At 38.2% G+C, this 23,671-nt stretch overlaps 1 protein-coding gene across 1 annotated transcript in view; it reads right to left on the bottom strand.

The window, feature by feature from the left end:
* tmem8b (transmembrane protein 8B) overlaps positions 1–17,920 on the bottom strand; it is a 52,163-nt gene extending 34,243 nt beyond the window's left edge. The window contains exons 1-6 of the mRNA XM_008418052.3: positions 17,491–17,920; positions 10,911–11,100; positions 9,981–10,188; positions 6,039–6,172; positions 4,874–5,142; positions 954–1,336 (exon numbers count right to left, since the gene is read on the bottom strand). Of these exons, the coding sequence (XP_008416274.1) occupies positions 954–1,336; positions 4,874–5,142; positions 6,039–6,172; positions 9,981–10,188; positions 10,911–11,100; positions 17,491–17,695 (1,389 nt within the window). The 5' untranslated portion in view covers positions 17,696–17,920. The remainder of the gene's footprint in view (positions 1–953; positions 1,337–4,873; positions 5,143–6,038; positions 6,173–9,980; positions 10,189–10,910; positions 11,101–17,490) is intronic.
* Between the last annotated feature and the right edge of the window lie 5,751 nt (positions 17,921–23,671).

The raw sequence follows: 23,671 nt of genomic DNA, 5'->3' as shown, positions 1-23,671 counted from the left end.
TCAAGAGTTATTTGGCAGCACATTGTTTTCTTGTTTAGGTATTTCAGCAGGAAATCCACACCCCCCTTTGTACATGTGGCCCCTGATTAGAATCTGATCTTGTGTAAAAGAAAATAGATTCATGGGCAGATGCACAAAACTATTAGTGAGGGCTAATTGTTCACGAATCTGATTTAGCATGTGCTCCAAAATTCTGAAAGTTGATGCCACTCTCTTGTAATCCAGATTGAACTACTCACTTATTTGAAAATGACAATGCAACAATAGAAATTACTCAGAGTTTTGAAGAATTTCTCATCAGGTTAAAGACTGAAGCACTTGTCGAAACTTTGACGTCCCTTCAGTTTGGGCATCATCTATGTCCCTTAGGCACAAAAAAGCTTTTTATATGTAAAGGTTGTCGTAGATTGCTACATATTTTCCCTAAATTAAAATGATCAGATGGCATTTACAGTATCCCTTTCTAAAAAAGATGTACTTTTCCATTTATCCATCCATTCAGTTTAAACATTCCAGTCACAGTCATGCAGAAATAAAAACAAAATAGCAAGGTACCCATGGGGGTACCTTGCTATGGGTAATTATAATGTGAAAAAGTGAAACATTTTTCTGTATCTCTAAGCGTTTTCTCCAGCAGAGAGAACTGTGATCATATAAAAACAAGTGCCAATTGCCCCCATCTGCTGGAATTGTAGGGTGGGAGGCTCCTCTATTTAGGGTAAACTGCTTTGCAAATATTTTACAAAAATAAAGCAAACAGTAAAAAAGCAAATCAGCTGCAAATTGGAGGAGATTGTAGTGCTTTGTCAATTTGTCTGTCACAGCATTAGAAAACAGGCGGCGATGCTGCGCAGACCAAAATCTTAGATTAGTTTCTACAGACAAGAAGTGATATAGGAACATATCAATTTGAAAATTGAACAACATAAAATGTTGTTTATTCTAGAACTTACCAGGTTTAATTTGAGCTCCATATTGAGGACCCCTCCGCTGTCTAAAACAGGCATCAGGTTGATGGCAAACACAGCGGCCCGGTCAGGTGGAATGGATATGTTTGGACCAAAGAAGACATAGAAGTGCACAGAGAAGGTATCCAGCTCGTTACGCAGGGTGGGGCGGATGGGCCAGCATTTGTTCGTGTCTGCAGTGGGGGCGAGGTAAATGATGCTGTCCTCTGAGGTGTGCAGGTGACTAGCGTTCTGAGCCAGGCCAGGCAGCGATGCCATCAGCAGCGTGTCTGACAGGGAGAAGCCCATCGCTGTTCCAAAAGACTGAGGCATGTTCATGGACGAGCTGGACTGCGCTCGGTCCTTCGATGAGCTGGGTTTGGAGCAATCTGATCGGGGAAAGATAACATTTCAAAGAGGATAAATTATTGTCTTTTTTCTTTTGTCATATTTCAAACAAATTCCGTTTATAGAACAAAGTAAAGTTCAGCATAATTTAGTGGAAGGAAAGGGATGTATAACTTTTGACAAACAGCAATCTGAAAGGTGTTTTGTACCTTTTGGTATTCCAGCTAAACTGACAGGGTGGGTAAGAAGGGAATTAATCTAATCTTAGAAGTAGCCAAAAGATCTACAGTAAATCTAGAGGAGCTCCAGAGATCTACATCTAGGCTGGGACAATGTGTCCATATTAAAACTTACAGTACTGTACTTAATAAATTTGGCCTTCACTGAAGAGAGGCAAGGCCAAATCTTGAGTCCCCTTTAATGTTTGCCTTGAGCTACATGGGGAAAATGGCAAAAAAAGGTGTTCTGGCTAGATGGAAAAAATAAATAAAAAATACAGTGAAGTATTTGGTTGTAACATACAAAATGTGGAGGTTTCCAGAGTCATTCCTACATAAGTTCAGCATTCAGGGACATTTTTATTGGCTTTAAAATCTTAGCATTAAAGTTGCATTTGTGTAATAAAAATAATCAATAAAATGAAATGTCAAACAAAAACGGAATGGAAGACAGTTGAAAAATGGCTCGAAGTAGCTAAATCCTACAAGATGTTTCAAATGACTGCCTTCAGCTGGCTTCCAGAGCCACAGACTGATTCTTAATGAGACATAGATTCACTGTAATTGCTAACAGTACGCTCTCTCTTTCAACACAAAGCAACTCACTGCAAAATGGTCATTGATGACAACTGGCTGGGAAGCATCAAATACCAGCAGTCCTCCAGGGAAAAGCATTTGTCAAAGGATTTTCTAGCTCACCCTCATTTGCATACCGTTGTCTCTGAGGAAGCGTGAAGGATTCTGACACGTTAGAACAGCTGAAGCTCACCTAAAAATACCTAATAATGCGTGCTCCAGAAAATGATGAAGACCAGTATGCAGAATAAAGCCAACAGTTATGTTGGTTTACATGAGGACAGCTATACAAAGAAGGGTTGTAACCACGTGTTTCATGACATTAATAATTGAGAGAAAAGTCTTTGTCTTGCTTGAATACATAGCAAAATGCATGAACTCTCTTCTTTGTCCAATCACCCAGGGCAAAACACCTGCAGTGAAAAAGCTCTACACAACAATGATAAATAATAAATTGTAACCTACTTTTCTTATGCACTGTCTAGCCATCGACTTTGCTTTTAAACTGGAACGAATTCAAATAAGGTTGCACATTTCCATCTCAGACGCATGTAGCAACAAAAATTAAGATTATCAAGCAAAGCATTAGGAGGTGAGAACTCCAGATGGTCTCCCTTCTGAACCTGAGGTGTTCCTCAATTCAAATCTGCAAAAGGTCAAGTAAGATCTGGCTGCCAGGCAGGAGGAGAGACAGCGTGTGAATAATTAGTGTCTGTGTTGCCATGGTCACAAAGTGCACGGCACGGCGTGGAACAGAGGGGGAGAATTGCTACATGGGAGTGGACTTCCCACAGATTTGTGAGCCATCCCTTGCAGGAAAGGCATAAAAAAATATCCTAAACTCCTTAACAGCATGTAGTAGTTGCCTGTGGATTATTTGTCCTTTCCCCCAGTCCCGGTTAAACTATCGTGCATTGTTCTTGAACAAGCTTCTTTTATTGAACTGAAGGAATCTTTCTTCAGTTTTCCAAGTGAAACGTGCCTAACATCAGTTCCTCCCTACAACCTCTTCACTACATTTCTCATGATTCATTGCAATATGCAGGAGAAGTATTTCAATGTAAAACCAAAACCATGCTTTTTTAAAATTATGAAAAGCAATCTGAGATGCTAACTGTACAATGGTAAAGAATAAAATCAAGTTTTTCTTGAACAGTAAGGGTTTGTTTTAATTAAAAATAGTTCAAAGACAATATACCTAATTAATACTTGAGGATATTTTGTTTTGCTTATTTCCTATCTAGAGATGGAATAATGACAAAATGTTTCCACTTACAGTTTTTGTTTAGTGGACATGGACACAAACTATTTTGATTAAATGTAGTTTGAATTCAGAAAACGACTATGAACAAAAAAAGGGTATGAAATAGTAGTCTGCAAATGTATTTAAAGTGGTAGCAGGTTTTAATTTAACTACACTAACATAGTATTCATCCTTTTCCACAAAAGAACAGCTCCAATAATTATGTCTTTACTTTTATTCTTATCAAATTTTATTTGCTATTATGGAATTAAGGTGTTTTAAAACTGTGTAACTCCACCCAAAAAAACCCTACTATACCAAGGAAGAGCTTTATTGACAAATATGCTGCTTTGATGGTAGAATAGATTATTTAACATTATTACTTCATGTATATTTGTGTCCATAGTCAGCCCACTACTGACCTGACACAAATGCATGCTTAGTCAAGAGTGCTTTGCATCAGTTTTTATCACTTTGAGAAACACTTTATGATCAATTTGTTATACACAAAGCACTAATCTACAGATACAGCGGCGTATTACTGATTATTACTCAGGAGAGTTATGCACCAGCTCTGATACCGACTGCCAGCAGGAAGATGTTGTTCTATATGTCTGGGATCAACGAAAACACTTTAGGATTAAACTTTAATGGCAAAATTTTTTTATACTTTTGGGAAAACATAAATGTTCACTTGGCATAAACAAATGTATAATCTTCCGGAAGAAGCGGTTTAATTAAAAACTTAACTGAGTGTTTCTGCTGAAAAATACTCATGACATGGTCTGGAATGAACAGCAGGTTGAGTTGACATCTGTTACGGAGTGAAGCTTCTTCAAACAAAACGGAGGCTCGTATGTCTTTTACTGAACCTTTCTGTTCAGTTCTTTATTGAAGAGAGAAAACGGCGACAGCTGATAACGGCAACAGCTGTTCGTAACCAAGACAACCAAAATATCAACAAAGCAAGATAGTGACAAAACAGAACCAGATACTTAAGCATTCTTCAAAATAAAAGACTTCTTCTATTCAAATAAATCATGTCTTGCACTTAAATATATTTCACTTCATCCTTGTAATTATATACAATCATGTTCAATTCAATTAATAATAATCATGTAATTTATGCTTAACATATGATTGTAAATCAGTCACTTATCATACTGAACAACATATAAGTGTAAAAAAGTCACAACAACATCAGCCTAGAGATATGCAGATCAGGATTTTTCAGACTAGTACCGATTACTTATTTTCTTGCAGGCGTCTTTTTCTGCCGTTTCCAATTTTTGGAAATTTCATTTGGTTCTTTTTTCCACATATTCCTTGTGTGGTCTGCATATAACCATTGTATATAGGTGATAAACCTTATTTTCTGGATACACTAACTGATATAGCCAAGAAAATGGTCAAACAAATCCCTTTTAATTGTTCAAACAGCTTAATCACAATCTCCACCAAACATCTTAAAAGAATCAGAGGTGCTAAACTAAGAGGTAAAAAAAAAAAAACACAGCTTATTCGTATTTATTCAGTCTCACCTGTGACTTGCACACCGATGCGAAAGTAGACATCTGAGTTGCTCAGATACCTCTCAACGAGGATGTAGTACCATTGCTCCCAGGCAGGTACGAGGGTGACTAATTCACATGGGTTCCACTCCCTGCAGTCGAGGGCACTCGAGTTGTGCACCGGCGGCGCCCGCGCTCTCATCTTCAGCACCACGGGACAGGTGTCGCTGCTTTTGTTTTTGGTGCTGCAGTTTATCAGCTGAACCTTCACCTTTGATATATAATTGGGAATGAAAACCCTGCACAAACACAAACAGACACAAATAACCACATCCTCCGTATGAACAGAATATTGTACACATTAGGATATGTAAGACAAACACAAAAGGCATTTCATTGTTGCCGGGAAATGTATATAGTGACTGTTATGAATAAAAGTCAGTTTAACCAGAATTAATCCTGAAACAGATTCTACATTTTGCAAAACTGGTACTCTAAAAATAAAAATAAAAAGCTGGATGAGTGATTTGTGTTGAAACGACATGCCTCAAAAAATGAATTCATTTATGCTACCACTGGATGTTCAAGGATATAGATTGTGCTGAAATCAAGTTTAAATTTAAATTTTGAAGAAAAAGATCTTCAAAATAATGTCATTTTAAAAAATGAGTTAATTTTATATTATTTGCTCAATTCATTGCTTATATATTCCAATTTCATGCAAGTTTTTTCAAGGCTTTAAAACATTATTTATGAACCTTCTTTATAAAATATAAACAGCACTGTTAAATTCTTTGTTTCAGATAAGCTGTGCAGACATGTGTCTCCTTATGCAAAAGGTTCTTACTTTAGACTGTTTTTCTGTTGCTTCATTGAAGTTGTATTTTCTACAGGGACATCCACTATTTAATAGGAGGGTTGCAGTGAATGATGCATATTACTAATTATAAACAGTGACTCACTCACTCTATTAGCAATGCACAAGGATAATCTAGCAAGAACCGATTAATTTTATGACCTGATCCAATGACTCAAAATGGTTTTCAGTTACAAAGTGCCTTTAAATGATGTCAGCAAATCGATAAAAACAAGAACATAGTTTTAGCAGAATTCAAAAGCAAATAAATCCAAAGCAAATAAACACAATCCATCCTCACACTTGCTTTTAAAGATCCGACAAAAAGAAAACACTCACTTGTAAAGTGCTGATCTGTTATGGATTGGGATCATCTGGTCAATAAAGTACCCAGGATAAAGCACCGAAATCCCAATCAACTTCTGGACGATGAGCTGTGGTTGGAACAGGTACTGGCATTCCTCAGACAAACCCTGAAACGGCATCACAGCAGCAGTTTCAGTCGGTGTTTCATCGGTTTTCTCATTAATATTCCTCTAAACCTGGTAAAGAGAAGATTAGGTATCATTCAGAGGCCAAAAATTCTCTAATGGACTGTGTGCATTAAGCTTGTCAGCCTCCTGGATTAATATGACTCTGTCCTCCTCCTCTCCGCTACACAGCGTAGCATGCACACCCACCATTTCATTTGTGTTGCTCTGAACCATTAATGGTTCAGAGATGAGGCAAGCACTGAGAATGACTTAAAAGCCAGGAGTCCATGTCTTGCTTCCACACATGATCCGCTTGAAAATGTGTTTGGAAAAGAATAGAACATGAATGTGAAAGGACAGGTGTGAATGCAAAATGAGGTCTTACATCCCTATCATACGATCACTAACCCCCTTGTGCATAAGCAACAATTACCGTGGCGTGTCATTACTCTAGGAGCTGCAAGGGTGACCTCTTGATTTATTACAGCCTGTCCTCCCGACCAGCAGCAAACGTCTTCTAGAGCAAGCTGGGTTTTAATTAAGACTCTTTCAAAAATTGATTTTTCAAATCTGGTTGCTTTACTTTGTATTGGGTGGCAAAAGTCTTAAGTTTGACCATCTCGAACATAGAAAGCGAGTAGTTTACTTTAGGCAGAATTTCTGGGGTTTTCTTTTGTTCTTTCAAACTCCATTAGAGTCATGAAGCACCAAGATTCCCTGAAGAAATCCTGCCTAACTGCGTTATTTTAATGCCTTTCTTCAGACATGCCCACAGAGGCTGTGCGTTTTTCAGGGTCAACTCTGGGGTATACAGTCAGTTTAAATTCAGCGTTACCTGGGCAATCTCATGCAACAGTGCTGCAATGAACGCAACCTTAAAAGATTTATGTTAAATTCAGGGCTCATTTCTGATTCTTTTGTTTGTAATGTACTTTCGTTGCTGACCTGACAGCACTGACTTCAGTGCGGGATGATTTAAATACAATCCTATCTGTCAGCAGCTCTTTAAAGAAGATTCTTCCAGTAGCTGGTGTGAACAGATTTTGCACATTATTCCACCAATTAAATTTTTATAAGAGGATCTTCCTGTGCACAATTTATTAATGGGTCATTAATGTTTTAGGTTTTCACAGACTTGTTCATCTACTGGAACATGGGCAGCACATGTTGGATTCCAGTTGGAGGTTTTATGATCAAGCCTGAGGCTATGCTATTCGTTTTCCTCCATTTGTGAAAGTCTACAAGAAGGTTTCAATCCTAAAGTAACATAATCACACCAGCAGGTGGCGATAGAGCAGATATAACTGGCATCAAGATTCAGAAGAAGAGCTTTGGTTTAGTGAACGGAGGTCCAGCTCTCTTGGACATATAGATTGTTGTAGCGCTTCACATTTCAGGGACTTCTGTTTTGTTTTACCTAATATGATTGATTGATTTTATTAATCCTTTTCATAGAAGCAACTTTTAATAATAAACAATTTTACTTTGAAAATACAAGATCTGGTGTTGAATTCTGACTTCCTGCCATTCTGTGTGATTTACATCACTGCACTTACTATCATTGGAGTGTAAGATCTTGTTCTGTCATTATAGATTACTTGCTGCGACCTTCAAATTACATTTTGCCCTTTTGACCGCTCCTATTTATTTTGGTAATTTTACATCTTGCAGCAGTCAGCTAAGACTGACTTGCACAATCTCTTGAGTCTTTGATTTGTATATGAAGGTAGTTAATCATTGATGTTTTAAACCACAACTTTCCTAATTCAGTCAGCCCAACACACTGGGCTGAAATGGGAATAAATCCATGAAGATAAACAGGAACAACAAATGTGTGCAAGGGATTTCCTAAGACAAAACCATCAAAAATAAAATATAAACATATTAGAGTGACTGATTTCTACTAAATTAGAAAGTGGAAAAATTCCCGATGACATAAGCTGCCATCATTCAGCTACCAGAAGAGCAAGAGCAGGGCTTAAGCAGGCTCAGCCAATGGGCTAATACGTAACAATTCCCAATACTACTTACTTCATGGCACATATAAAACTGTGCTTTAAGAGTTTTAGTATGATATTTTACTTAATAGTTGAAAATTTGTTCACAGTTCAAGACAGTTTACTAGAATTTGATGCTTTAATAGAGTTGGTACAATAAATATCTGAAAGTAAAAATAAATAAAAATGGGGGATTATGTTTGAATGTTTTATAAAACCGTTTAATGTTCAGTACCAATAGTTTCATTAAAATATTTATAGATTATTCTAACAGTAGTGAGGTGGTAGTTATTAGTAGATGGTGATTTCTAACATATGAAGGTCAACACATATCCATCAATAGCATTTTCTATCAATCAATCAATCAATCAAATTTTATTTGTATAGCACATTTCAGCAGCAAGGCATTTCAAAGTGCTTCACATAATTAAAATAAAAACAGCATGTGACATTGAATATACAGTGAGAAAAAGAAACAGTGAGAAAGAGAAAGAGATTTTAAAAAAAGATAAAAACATTAAAACCCGCACCCCTTTGACGTTTAACTGGGACTCTAACCCTCTGGGACTTTAGTCAAAAACACCGTTTGACAAGGACTCCAACCTCTAGGTTTTTAGTTGAACGCCGTCAACTGGGACTCTAAACCCCGTAGAACTTTAAACGTCGTTTAACTGGGACGTTTTCTGGGGGGCTGTACATCATTAAAACGTAAACAGTGAGAAAGAGAAATAAAAAGAAATTAAAAAGTAAAGATAAAAACATTAAAGAGATTTTTTAAAAAAGAAAAAAAAAGATTAAAAAGGTAAAAACATAAAAACAATGAAGACATCAAATACTGACTTTTCCAACACACATATTTGATCTTTAAAATTAAGATAAAGCAACTTTATTTGCACAACAAATAAAGTTGTGCTTTAAGCAGACAACTGCTTCTGAGGTAGAGTTCAGAAGCAGTTGTCTGAACTCTATCTATTGCAAGTAGCAGAAATTTTTGTAAGTCAAAGAACCAACAGCTAAAAGCTGCTTATTTGTTCCTTAGAATGCAGGCTGGATCCTCCCTGTTCTTTCTTTTCATCCTTTTCAAGTTGAAATCAACCCTTTTTCCTTTAAAATTGCTTCATAAAGCAGAATATTTGTATTTCTGAGTATACGGTGTAAAAGTAGACGCTTTTCCCATTTTAAGCCACGGTAGCTTGCATCCCCAATGCCCCAAAAAGAAAACCAATTCCTTTGTGCATTTGATGTGATAGAAACCTCTGATGATATTTCTGATTGTTGTGTACTAGGTGCACTTTTGTTAGCCAGTGAAAACTACAGAGCAAGCACAACAGAGCACCGTGCTGGTCACAAATAAATCACCCGAAATGGAAATCAGCAGGCGTTTATGCAGCCAAGTAGGAGAACAGGATGAGATAAAGTAAAACTCTCTGATACTGTTCTGCTTCTTTTGACTCTGCACCACAAGCAGGAAAACAAATCCTGGTACTACTGACATTTTTTTTCCCTTTTTTCATCCATAAAAGGCAGTTAAGCATGCATGAAAAAAATAGCAGTTGATCTCATTAAAATTATGTTACCAGTCACCACTGACGAGTAATGAGCAGCATAAGAGTGACTCAAGCATCTAATTTGCTGCCTTAAAAAGCAAACGCTTGATGGGAGATTTCCACAATTCCGCCATGTTAACTGCAAGGCTGCAGCGACTGCAATATTGGCCTGCCGGGTCAATATCAAGGCAGATTTATTCACAGCATGTGTTTGTCAGTGGAGCTCTGGGAAGTCAGTTAGCTTTGATAAATGCCCGGGCTCACCTTGACTGAGATCTTGCCCTCATCCTTGGGTAAATGTGCGGCTAAGAACCAGTCTCCTGGGAGAGGGCTAGTCACATTGAACGCTCCGGTTGTTCGGTTTGGAAGAGTCCAGGTCAGGGTCACGGCGAAGGACCCCGGGACGACCGTATCCCGAGGGAAGCGGGTGTAAAGGGGGTTGATCACCGGAGGAGCTCCTGACCTGAAATATCTATTAATAGCAAAACCACAATTCAAACTAGGCAACACTTGGATGAATAAAAAAGTGAGCAGCCTTATGAGAAATTGATATGCAGTGTGGTGACAAGTATTTGTCCCCTTACAAGTTTGCTCTCACACAAAACGGTTTTATATCAGACAGAGATAACCTGAGGAATTACAAAATACAGTTTTCAAATGATTTCAATCATTCAGCCAAAGTAGGATGGCTGTATGTGAAAATGTAATCAATCAGGGCTTGTGGGATCTTAACTAAACTGAAACAGCAGGGTTAAATCAGGCATTTCATGAATTAACAAAGGGGGCAATTATATTTTCATGTATGCTAGGTGAGTCCGAATAGCTTTTGACCAATGACATTTGTCTCATCTGTAGTGGCAAATACTTTTTAACGTCTCTGGAGGCACTTCAGCTGTGTGAGCACAGATGGCCTCTATTAAATATGAGTAATTCAAATTGAGCATCACTGTCTATCCTTTTTATTAAAAGATCACAAGAAATTTTGCAGCACTCACCATAAACTATGATAGAAACAGATATGCAATATTAAAAACTAATGCTAATGCTTTTACAGCAGCTCCTTTATGATTCTGAGCTGCTGGCAACAGTTGACCTTGCTCAGATAACCAACCCGCCCTCCACAGGTAAAAGGCTTATTTATGATTGTCCACTTATTCCCTTCGAAAGGAGATGACTCTGAAGTCATTGTCTTACACTGTCACATTGCGGTTTGGGCAGCTGTCTCCAAACGTGCCCCCTTGCTCCTTGAAGGTGATGAGGTTCCAGACGGCCATCATTGTGTCTTCAGGCACATTGAAGTGGAACAGCTCCACACTGGCGAAGGAGTTGAAAGCATTTAGCTTACGAGGCGTACGGGTGAAGTAATCGGTCACAAAAAGGCAATCTAGGGAGAACAAAAACAAAAACACATAGTGTTTGAGTAAAGCACTTGATTTTTCTTTGAAAATCTGTCCAGTTAATTTGTTTGTATACCACATTGTTTCTGCTTGTTCTAGTTTTTTTTTTTTTACCTTTAATTTCTCAACATCAAAATTTTTGACTAACAGCACAATGCAACACTGACACCGGCATAATTTTCTGCACATGCTGTAAGAGTAATGGTGTATGTATTTCTTGTTCTTAAAACAAAAGGTGGAAGAACCTTATTCTAGCATTTTATCCAACAACAAACCATGAGTGGTTTAACATTAGATACTGAGCAAAATTACTTTTTTGACTTACAAACCAGAGATTGGAGGTTTGAACTTAGGATCTGGGTACCACATAAAGATTTAATAAAAATAAAGAAACTCAGAAAATTTTTGAAAAATCTAACCATAACATTTTCTGAGTAGAGAACAAAAAACATCCCAAGTTGAGGATAACCGTTTCCAAAAATCATTGCTGGTGTGATCATTACCATAACTAGAAATTCCTCGAAGATAAACATTTTTATTGTTAAAATTTCAAGTACTAATCATTGACTTTATGAGTTTATTTTATCTCCAGACTGGTGGAAGGAAAGACAGACATGCCACGTAGGAAAGGCAGATGTTCACAAGTCCTGGAATAAAGCCCAACATTTTCAACAATTCAAACTGAGACCAGGAAGACTGGACAAGGACACAAGTCCAACAAGTCACCATAAACAGCCAGGAGGACAGAAAAGGAGCCAAATGTATACTTGCATCGATCGCTTCACTCCCTGAGTTTTGTTTATTTTATTACATTTCTTTTTGTGGCACCCCTGACAGTTTCCAGTTAAAGAATGAAAAAATTGCAAAATATTAATGAGTTAAAAGAAGCAACAAAAGGGTTTCAAAATTCCTAATTGTATCATCATCTTATTCCTACAGTTGAAAGTCTTTTTAATGAGATGCCAGAGAAAGTGTGAAAGTGCCTGGACTTTTCTCTGACTACCTGAAGCACAAAACACTGTCATTGCCACAACTTGTACTCCGTACTGATGGTCAGCTGGTTGAAAGAAGGCAACTAGACTTTACCCTCACTTAATAAAAAGACAAATTTAATCCATAGACATTTGTGCAGCGAAAAATGAAAGAGTGCCATACACCCTGTTAGTCAAGACCAAAACAAAATCAACAATTTTAAAATCATTACTTTAATAGTAATACCATAATTATTGCTGCAAATATTTAAAGACAATCTGCCTGTAGCATCTAATTAGCAAACCAATCTAATAATAGCACTCCAGACTAACTGGTTGTACTTGTTGTGAGCCTAAGTTACACTACAAACCCAGGCTTGTGTGCATGCAAGACCTTCAACTGCACGGCCCTTCTCCAGTAAATCTGACGATGTGATTCCAAGTTAAACAGACAAACGACACAAATGTGGAAACTGCAGAGATCCATCTAAATGTTAACTGATATCAAGTTTGCAGGCAGGGTGAACGGAAGTGACAGATGGAGGCACAGGACAAAACTCAGCTGTTTCTTTCCTCTACCCGTTGTGCAGGCGGGAAAAACACTCATATATTTGCACAGGAAAATGTTTCTTGTTTTCTGATCCCTCTCATTTTCTCATCCTTGGCACATTTAAACACAGGTGGCATTGTTGAAACTTTCTAGAGTAAAAAACTTTTTACTCTACGCTAAATGTAGCCAGGAATTTTACAGTACGTTCTCTCAAGCAGAAGAGCACAATAATGAGGACGCAGTGTTTCTAAACTACAACTGGAAAGCAACAAGAGCCAAGTAGCTGACTGCAGGCTCCACCTGTGCAGATAACCTGACTAATTAGCCACCTGATATCAGCTTGTTATGCTCCCACTGTGTTACTCTATAAAGTGTTGAAAGACAAAAAGGGCTAATATTTTATATGTTATGCCATATTGTGCAAAAGATATATTTATGGAGAGGTAATATTTCTTTTTTTGTTTGTTTGTTTAGTTTTCTCACTTCCAACAAGAAAATTCCTTTTCATAAAAAGAAGACATAGCTTGAACACTCATATTGTGATCCGGTGCCTCCCTCTCTGCTGTGATGCAGCTCTGCCTCCAACACCCCTCCATGCAGGAGAGGCTGTCAGGGATGCACAGAAAGCTGTAGTAGATGAAGAGAATGACCCAATTAGGAAACTTCTCCTTTCTCTTTTATTTTCACTCAGACAAGGTAAATTCTTGGAAACCACGCTGGCTATAATTCCAGGAGCCATTGGAAACTAGTTTTAACATTATTATTATTATTATTATTATTATTATTATTATGAAGCCATAATGACAATATCAACTTTTTTTTATTTAGATTTTTGTTAGTATGCCTATGACCTCAGTTGACTTCAGTAAATGAAGAAATGAATTTCTTTTTTTTTTTTTTTTTTTTTTTTTATTTTCTGCTTTTACACAAGGTTGTATCCTGAATATTTTACTTTCCTTTGAAAAAAACTTAACTGATCTTGTGGCATTTGTAGTAAAATAATTTGACCTGATTTACAGGCGACAGCAGATACAGTGTTTTTAAAGAAAATGTATTGACGGCTTATTCCGTTTTTTTCCTCGAGGCTTAACATTAATTTAAATGCACTTTTGTTGATACTCTATGTTCTACCACGTAAGTCCACAACAGAAAGCTCCTCACTGAACCTAAAAATGCCCTTCAGAAGCTTAAATCAGCCAAATTTGTGATCATAGGCTTTGAGTGGCCCTTAAAGCTACAGATGAATATGCTTAACTAGCATCCTGCACAAGGGAAAATCCAGGATTACATCCACAGACGTTTCTGCACATAAAAAGAACAACATCTGGCAGGTGTAATCTGCCACGTTACCGACATGAGCTGGGCTGACACCAAGCACGCCCTGCAGGTGGGCAAAAACTGCAGGTAACTACATGCAAGTCAGTTAATTGCCACACCAGTACATAAAGCATAAGTGTTATCATAAACATAAACAGCAGCACAGGTAGCAGATTTCCATGGGAACGACAAGGAGGCATCTTGATTTTTCATCTGCGGTGAATGTTTTCCATTCATAACACCTTTTCTCTTTGTGTTTGCGCAGGACTCCTCTTACATCCTGTCCTTGCTGTAGCTGTGGTGACACGGCTCCACTTTTGAGAATTGCAAATTGCTTGCAAATCATAGAAAAATGAGATTTGACACAAATCTTTTGAGGAAGGAATGAAAAAGGAAACCCAATTTGTTTAACAGGCAAGACAATACACTAAGCAAGCTCATTGTAGTAATGTGTCCATTTGTGGCTGCATATTTTTACAAGTGTTCGTTTGCCCCCCTTTATTATTAGAAAATAGCAAAGAAAAGAGAGCCTGCATGCTGGAGCTGATGTGTTGATGCATAAAGTAAAAGGTCTCCCTGAATGTGTTGTGTTGTCTAATGTTTGTATATTTAAAAATAAAAGATAAAAATGGCCTTTCTCTGCTCTTCCCACCCCCTTGCTCTACATCTGATTCTCAATGCGTTCACCGATTCTCACCTACAGTAACTGAAGGCAACCTTGAATACAAAAAATATTTTTTTAAAAAGTGGAAACTGAGAGCGGTAGAGCAAACGTGGTTTCAAAGCTAAAGCCTAATCCCATACAAAGATCCAAAATGTCTACTTCTCTCTTGTGTGAGCCTTTTCTGGACTTTCTGCATTGTTTCTTCGCTGTGAAATTCCTTTTTGCTTTTTGATTTCATAGAAAAATGCCTGAGGTCCAAGACAAAAGTGCAAAAGGATGAGTTTGACATCAACACTTTTGGATGTTCAGCATATTTCCTGTATTTTCTTCCCACCCTATGAAAAAAAATTATAGAAAACATCCAAAATTACATAAAATTCTATCATTAATTTGATAGAAATATGTTTTACAGGAAAAAGTCACCAATCTTCCTAAATGTTGAACAAGTTTTCCAATTGATGACGATTACACAACAAAAAATCTTTAAATTACAACAGTAGAAGCAAAGCAAGTCTCCCATCTATTACAAACTGTAAATTTGCTGTACTTTATTGTGATAAGTATAACAGGACTGTCCAGTTAAATGTTCAGGCTGCAAGGAGAATGGATTAAGCAGAAAAGCAGCTAAAAGCCTGATGGTAACTCTGGAGGAGCTGGACATCTTCATAGCTCAGGATGTTCACTGACAAAGTGCATTCAATCTGCCTGAGCTTGAGGCATTCTGCAATAACACAAGTAAAAACGTATTTACAAAGCTCAGACATAATCCAAAACATTTCCGGCTGTAATAACACTGGAAGGTGGTTCTACAACCAATCGATTAAGGAGAGCTGAACACAAATGCATGCCACACTTTTCAGATTTTATTTACAATAAAGTTTGGAGAACCAAGTACAATCTTTTTTTACTCTACCGTTATGCACCACTTTGAATTGATTGCATAAAACTCCCAACATATTGCATGAAAATTTATGGCTGTAATGTGATAAAAATGTACAAAACAGAAACAACATTTTTCAAGGCCCTATAAATTACTGCTTGTAGTAATTAAAACCCATCTTACATTATACATTTTTGCTTACTTCTCAGACTGCTACCTTTCCCTTTTTAACTGATGGTTTTGGGTAGCATACAAAATTAATTGCAAAATTTCATCTCTTTATGTGAGCTGCAGACGCTATTTTGGATGCCGCAGTCAAATTAATTTCTGCAGCTTGGATGTGTGCCTATATGTCTAATTGCCAGCATTTTTACAATCTGTCTATAAGAAGTTATCACAAGGGAATTATACTCTGTAAATACTCAAAAATATGAGACATTGCGTTTGCAGGAAGCTGCAGCCTTATGTTTACCGATAGCTATCAAAACATGGCAAAGTGAAAACATATGTACATTAAAATCCATTTTACAATCGCAAGCTGATGTATGTTTTTGTATTTTGAATGCATTTAATTTGACAAAGATTTGAAATTTTACATCCAAGCAAACAGTGGAAGCCTCAGTGACACCGAGGATCCATTTAACGCTGAGCTGTAAACATGCCAAAACATCTCCATATGCTTGTTTTGTTTGCCAGCTTAATGAAGACATCTCATCAGAAGATAAAAGCATCCGAGCGCTTACAGGCTTTCTTGCAGCATGCTTCTGAATTTTGGTAATCTCTTCAAGGAGCACCTCCCTACCACAGATTCCTACTCTAGAAGAGAGGCTTAATACAGACATAATCCTGCTTTTTGTCAACTCAACGTGAGATTTATGCATGAACACCTCACACGGCTGTCTGCAAACTTTAATTTTTAACAGCAGGATTTAAGAAAGAGTGCGCTTTTATAGATTTTGATGTGTGTGTGAGCGGGTTTGTGGGGGGATAAGATGCTGGAGATGAGTGCCCACAACAACAATGAGGACTTCACCCTACTGCTCACACCCACCAAGTGCAATCTGCTTGAAGATAACTCGCAGTCGGAATCATTTCTAGACCTTCTGCTCTGACTGACAACATTCACACAGATCCACTGCAAACACAAATGATTCTCCCGTATTTATTCCCAGGTTTAATACTTATAAACCTGGGAAAATAGGAATAAAAAGGCTGATTTCAGCTTTCTGTCTCCAGCAAAGTTACAATAAACTGATGGAGCAAAACAGCAACAAGTCTGCAACATTCTCAGACAGATGCGCAGAAAAGTACAGTTTGTCCTGCATTTTGTTGTTGTCCCAGAATCCAGAACAGAGATTTTAATATGTTTAGCTGTGACATGTTGGTGGCTGACATTCCAAAGCCCAATAAAGTATGTATAGTTAGAAAAATAACTAGAAGTCATTATAGCATTGCAGTTTTTTCTTACATTAGGAGAAAAAGAGAAATACTAACATGAAAACTCTCAGATTGTTGAATTATATTTTTAAGTTTGAAGTCTGTGGGTAATTACGAAATTAGAAACAAAAAGTAGCTGCGGTTATGGTCATATTTAGGTCACATATCTGTACATTGCACTTTATAATAAACAAATTAAACACATAACGAAAGTTAACAACATAAGCGTCCAGTCTGATGTGTTTTCCTCCCCGTCAGTTTCATAACCGATACATTCTTCAGTAGCGTTTATATCAGTGAACCATAATTGGCAGCTATCTTTTCCTCATTCTTGTCATTTACAATTATTATTATCATTTTAATCAGCCGGCAGCCGTGAAGGCAGCAGCGAAGGGTGGATCCTCAGGCGACTAAACCAGAAGCGGGATGCGGTGCTCCCACCACCGCTTGTCCTGCTGCTCCAGCTCGGAGGATTTCAGCACCACCAACAAAAGGAACAGCTCCGCGAATCAAAGCGGCGGGCAGCAGCAGCGCACACAAACCCACACAACCACTCACCTCCAACAGCGCAGAAAAAGGTGTAAACAAGCAAGAGGAGCCTCGGAGGGCTACATCCCGAGCCCCGACCCTCCAGCTGCAACATCGTCAAAAGCCGAACGCGTTGTGAGGGGGGCTCCAGCCCGGCTGCAGGTCTCAGGCGCTCTGCTGGTCTACATTTTTTCTGATTATCTGCCAGCGACCAGCTGTTTGAGCATGACGTCATTCCGACGACGTCGCCGGCGCCTCCTCTTTGGCTTTGATTTGGCAACCTCAATATGTCGAGCGATTTGATTGGACCAGCGGCCCTGTCTGTCCGCCGCACGCTGCGGACGTGGACTGCAGCACAGGGCCTCGTCACCGCCGGAGCCGGAGAGTCCGCCGGGCCACCGCACACAGGAGACTGGAGAGGACTACAGAGGCTGCAGCTGCCCCCCCCGAACCAGCCTCCTCCTCCTCAGGGAGCCGACACAGAAAGTTAGCGAGGATTTAGTGCTGCAAACCCCCCTAAAATGTGTAAACATTTGTGTAGCAGTGATTTCGACTCAACTTTACTGTCTTCATTTAATTTTTTTATCTTTATGGAAAGTTTCCCTAAACTCCTTGTTTCAGAATGGATCCGTTTAAATGCAATACTGCAACATCTAACTTGGACTAAAGAAACTTGTTGATTTTTGGGAGAACTAAAAAAAAAAAAAGAAAACTTTAAGAACTAAAATTTGCTGATGTAAATTTCATTTTTCTTGCAAGAAAGATCAAGAATATGTATTTGCAGTCTAAAACTGTGGTTAAAAACGTAAGACTCTTTAGAATGAAATCAGTCATTTCCATTCATGTGTAATAATACAATGATCACCTCCCAAAACAAATGTCACAGGGCAGAAGTATAAAATATGGCAAAAATCATCTTACATTTGAGTCCAATACAGTATTTAAATTTCAACCTTCATAAGCGTTAACAGTTGCTGCAGTGTTAGCTAACAGGACTTAGCGGAGATTCAGTTTTAGCTGTGATAGTTTAATTTTCATTCTTCTTTTTAATTTCACAGTTGACATTTTTTCTCACCTCGGCTAATAGGATGCCATTTTATACTGATTGTATCAAGTCTGTTGGATTAAGCTACATCCTTTAGCCACCATAAGGGACACAGGGTTTGCTGCAGCTACGGCTACATCTCTCAGTAATGGTCCAGATAAAAGCAAGAGCGATTATAGGGATCCATAATAAGCTGACAATGTATAGGAACCTTAAGTAAACTACACTAAATGTTTAGTGTTTTTGAACCAAAGTAACTCTATATTTTATCCATCCATATCTGTTTCATCAGGCGATTTAAATTATTGTAGCAGATAATAGGTGATCTCTCTCTCCTGGAGCTGAACAGCGGAAATTACTCATATTCTGGCCTGAGGGTCGTCTCACCATGAGTCATAGCAATCCAAGCAGATTTGTTGAAGAGAGAATGAGCTCCTGAATGAGGTCTGCCTGAAAGGCTTATTGAACAAATTATTGCAGCTGGACAAAAGAAAACATGATTTGTAGTTCATTTAGAGGATAAATGTGAGTTTGTGACACATAAAAGAAACAACAATGGAAAATTCAAACCAAAGGACTTGAATATATCCGCCATTTCCTTAAAATATGTTCACCAACAGACATAACATTTTGACCACCTGAGAAATAGTGCATCAGACAGTTGCAGATTTACTATCTAGTATCAAGATGGTGGCAGTATAACATTTAATCTGTCAGTTGTCAGCTGGGGCTTCCACGTAGTGAACTTGTTTGGTCAGCAGGTCCAACATTTGCTTCATTAGATTGAGATATGGAGAATTTGGAGGCAAAGTCAACACCTCAAACTAGTTCCTGCGCTCTAATCTTTTGTCATCTCCTTTTGATTTATGTCAGGGTACATCATCCTGTTGAAACCACAAAGTGCAATGATACATTTCAAAGTAATAACCCACATGCGTGGCAGGATTCAGAGTAAAAGCGTCACATACTGTACAGGTTACAACTAAAGCAAAGACTGCCACTATGGGGGAGTTCTGACACCGACATGCCAATTGTTGGTGCTTTTGGTGGAGGCCTGGGGTCAGCATGAACTCCCTGACTAGTTTGAAGCTTTTCATCCCGCTACACAAAAGACTGCAAAACCTTTCTATCTGAAACAACATCCATGTCTTCAGCAATCAGAGGACTTGGACCAGGAACACCAAACAAGATTTATACAGCGTGAAAAACCCTCTGACATCTACCTCAATCTTGCTTCACCTCATCTTTGAGTACAAGATCTTCGGCTTCCTGTGTCATGTTGACGAAATAATAAATGTTGTTTATTATTATTAAAAACTAATAAGGACATAACCAGAAAAGTTATACCTAGTCCTGTTAATACACTAACAACCACAATACAAACGCAAAAACCTCTAGATTTGAAAGTTTTTGAAGATAAATAAGTCATAGCTTGGTCTCCCCCACAGATGGACCAGAAAGTGGAATATGTTGCACAATAAAGAGGCTGGAAAATACCCGAAACCTAATAATTGAAGACTGTGTTGGTTTTCCTTCTCACTTTTTGTTTTGCAATTGGTAGAGAGGAGGACTAGTGTAGTATTGATTCTTGTAACACAAGAGGAGAAGCACTTTGACTGTGGTTGCTTTTAAAACATAAAAAGAGTGCTAGATGTTTTATACAGCTCTTCTGTGTATTGCTTTTTTGTTGCTAATTTATAAACTATGTTTTAAGGTAGCATTTTTAAAGCTGTCAAAATATGAACGGACCTTCTGAATGGCTGAAGCAAATGATATTTAGAGAATAGGTTTTACCGATGGTAGTTTTTGTTCATTTTTTGGACATAAAAGCTCCAACTTGAGAATAAAAATGAACATATTGATCAAATCCTCTAACATAAACCAAGAGTAATCTTTTAAGTTGACATACTCAATGGGTCTTTCTAGAATTTGTTAAAAACAACAGCATAGTTTGATTGTAGAAAACATATAAAGTACAGAATATGATAGATATTATGTACTTTAATGTTAGAGTTAAATCCTCTCTTATAATTTAAAGAGGAAATCAAAAGAAATACCATGAATAAATGAAAATTAAAATCAATCAAAAACTAGGCATAGTGGCAGCATCGATGAATGGTTACATTATGTCCATCCATCCATCCATCCATCTTCTTACACCCTTGTCCCTTAATGGGGTCGGGAGGTTGCTGGTGCCTACCTCCAGCTAGCGTTCCGGGCGAGAGGCGGGGTCACCCTGGACAGGTCGCCAGTCTGTCACAGGGCAACACAGAGACACACAGGACAAACAACCATGCACACACACACTCACACCTAGGGACAATTTAGACAGACCAATTAACCTGACAGTCATGTTTTTGGACTGTGGGAGGAAACCAGAGTACCCGGAGAAAACCCACACATGCACAGGGAGAACATGCAAACTCCATGCAGAAAGACCCAGACTGGGAATCTTGCTGCAAGGCAACAGTGCTACCAACTGCGCCACTGTGCAGCCGGTTACATTATGTTCAAAACCTAATTGCACTTTGAGCAATTATAACAACTTAATGGTGCCTCTGTGAAGGCAAGCTAATGGCTAAGCCTCACAACAGTCCAAATGATGAAAACTCTGTCACATATAAAGACACATGGTCATGCTGCTTTATGCTGAAGAAATCTCCTTTAAATGACTGTTTTTAACTAAAGTTAAAAAGTTGTGGGATGGAATCAAATATGTTGTTTTTGAGGCAAAATAAAGCAATGCCGAGGAAATGTGAAATGTGTGAAATCAGTATTTGTCAGTGGGCTGGAATAGCTTTTCACAAGTGCCAGAAGTCTGTTGACTCCATGCAACATAGATGTGAAGCTGTTCTCAGAAATAGAGGGTTACACAAATAAAAAATAGCAGAGGGATTTACAACCCTAAATCTTCAAGGATTTTTTTTTTTTATTTAAACTGGAAATACGTGAGTTTGCAAATAAAAATGCCGTCCAACAAAAATCCCCATTCCTTTACTTTTCTGTAGATTGATAAGAAATTAGAAACACATTCCTCCAGACAGAATTCAAATCATCATGTGTCCATGAAAATAATAGGACTTTGAGCTTAATTACTTTAAAAACACATGCCTGGTATTTTGGAATCGTCGGCTGTCCTTCGCAACATGCAGGTTCACTCACTTTTTACACAACATTCAGCTCAGCTAGAAAACCCTTATCTGCATCCAGCTGAAACAAAATGTCAAATCCCACTTCAGCTGGAGGCTCAAAATGCTTTGTTTTCAATCAGGCCTTTCAGATAAAACTGCTTCAGCTCTAGCAGGTGGATCTCTGTGAATCAAAATATGACAGGAAAGTTTATGTATTTCAGTTTAAAAAGCAAACCTTGTTTGGAGCCTCAGTAATGTAATAAAAATAGTGTTTCCTTTTCAGTATGTGGCTGATTGCTTTATTAATGGCATTAGCCAAGTCCTGCTGGAAAATTAAAATCCACATCTCCAAAAAGTTTGTCTGCTGCACTAATGAAACGTAGTGGACCAGCACCGGCAGATGACACTATAGACGCTTCACTCTTCAATAACATGGATTCTGTGTCTCTCCACTGTTACTCCAGATAAGACCTTGGCTTACTTTTATAATCTGAATTGAAGATTTTGGACCACTGAGCCATTATTTTTCTTCTTAGCTCAGATAGGACAGCTGTGATGAAGTTTCTGGTTAAGAAGTGGTTTCACAAACGGTACGTGACAGCTGTAGGTCATTACCTGGACACATGTGGTTCTTAAAGTACAGACTCCAGTTGCAGAACAAGACTTGGTTTCCTTCAGTCGTAGAGGTAGAGGAAGCTGCACTGTAACGGGGATAACCGAGCATTGAGAATTGTAAGACAAAGGTCAATTTTTCCTCCTCCTCAACTTTCTGTTCAAATGTTTGCACACAGAACTCTGTAAAACTTAATGTTCTTTTACAATGGCTTTTTTTCTCTCTGTGGAGAGTGTCAATGAGGACAAATATTAAGCAAGTAAGTGTAATCCATGATTGTGTGGGTTATAGAATAAGATTTGGCCTTATTTAATATTCTAATTTTAAGAGAAACAGACTTGGCCATCTTCAGCGAAACGATCAAATAGTTTATATCACCCCCGGAATAATGAATAGTTTTCCTTTTTGATTTGACATAGCGATATAACTCGTCTTTTTGATGACAGTCTAATGTATTGAGATGCCACTCACAGCTGCGCTGTTGCCTTCGATGAGCCTCACTTGACTTTCATCTCTTTCACTAGTTTCATCTTTGTTCAATTGCCCAAAGACATTTTATTTTCTCTTAGATAAACCATCTAACACATCACTGTTATTCAGTGTGCTCGTCTACGTGTCTGGCCATTTGTCTTGACTGCTTTTTAATCCAATATAAGCAAAGAAAGGCTGTGAACCTTAGAGGCAGAGCACTCTGAAGCAGATCGAAAGCTTGCCAGATTATTCTGAACAGACTGAAAGCCAAACTCTGCTCTGTTAGAGACCTGGAAGATGCACATTAAATGATCGTTTTGCAGACTGGGGCAGAAACTATTTCCAACAAAGACTGTACGGATTCAGAATTGCTATAATTTCCTATAGCAAATCAATGTTTCTCACAGCTCCAGTCCGTTTCTTTTGTGATGCTAAAGACTTTTCTGAAATATCTGCTCTGGCTGTATGTGCTGAACATCCACAATTTGAGAAGCCAGGATGTGAAATTTTGGAATGCCTCCTACGGTGACATTTGGAGCAGGAAGATGAAGGTCTAGTGGGAGGTGTGGGCAGCACACACATAAACTCATGCCCACATGATGCCCACAGTTATTTCTACTTTCTCTCTCCAAGGTGAGCCTCTCCACGGCCCTAGTGCATCAACTACCGTCATTCACAGAGAGCGTGAAGGGCTTCTGGTTAAGCACTTTAACCAGCTGAATCCATGCAAACATGTAAATCCAATGATGCACCAAATCCCTGATGCAAAACTAAGAGTGAGGGTGAACTGGTTCACATGGGAGTGAAACTGCTCAGTAAAATAATAAATACCTAACTGTAAAAAGGCAGGTTTTAATAATCACATAAACTCTACCACAATATATGATGCCATATACAAGCCCCTCATTTCCTCTTTTTCTCAATTGAAAGCATTAAATGAGGACCCTTTGG

Source organism: Poecilia reticulata, chromosome 9 (genome assembly GCF_904066995.2).
Source record: "Poecilia reticulata chromosome 9, P_reticulata-male-v2, whole genome shotgun sequence".
Taxonomy (NCBI): Eukaryota; Metazoa; Chordata; class Actinopteri; order Cyprinodontiformes; family Poeciliidae; genus Poecilia; species Poecilia reticulata.
This window is presented reverse-complemented; position numbering and strand designations above follow the sequence as displayed.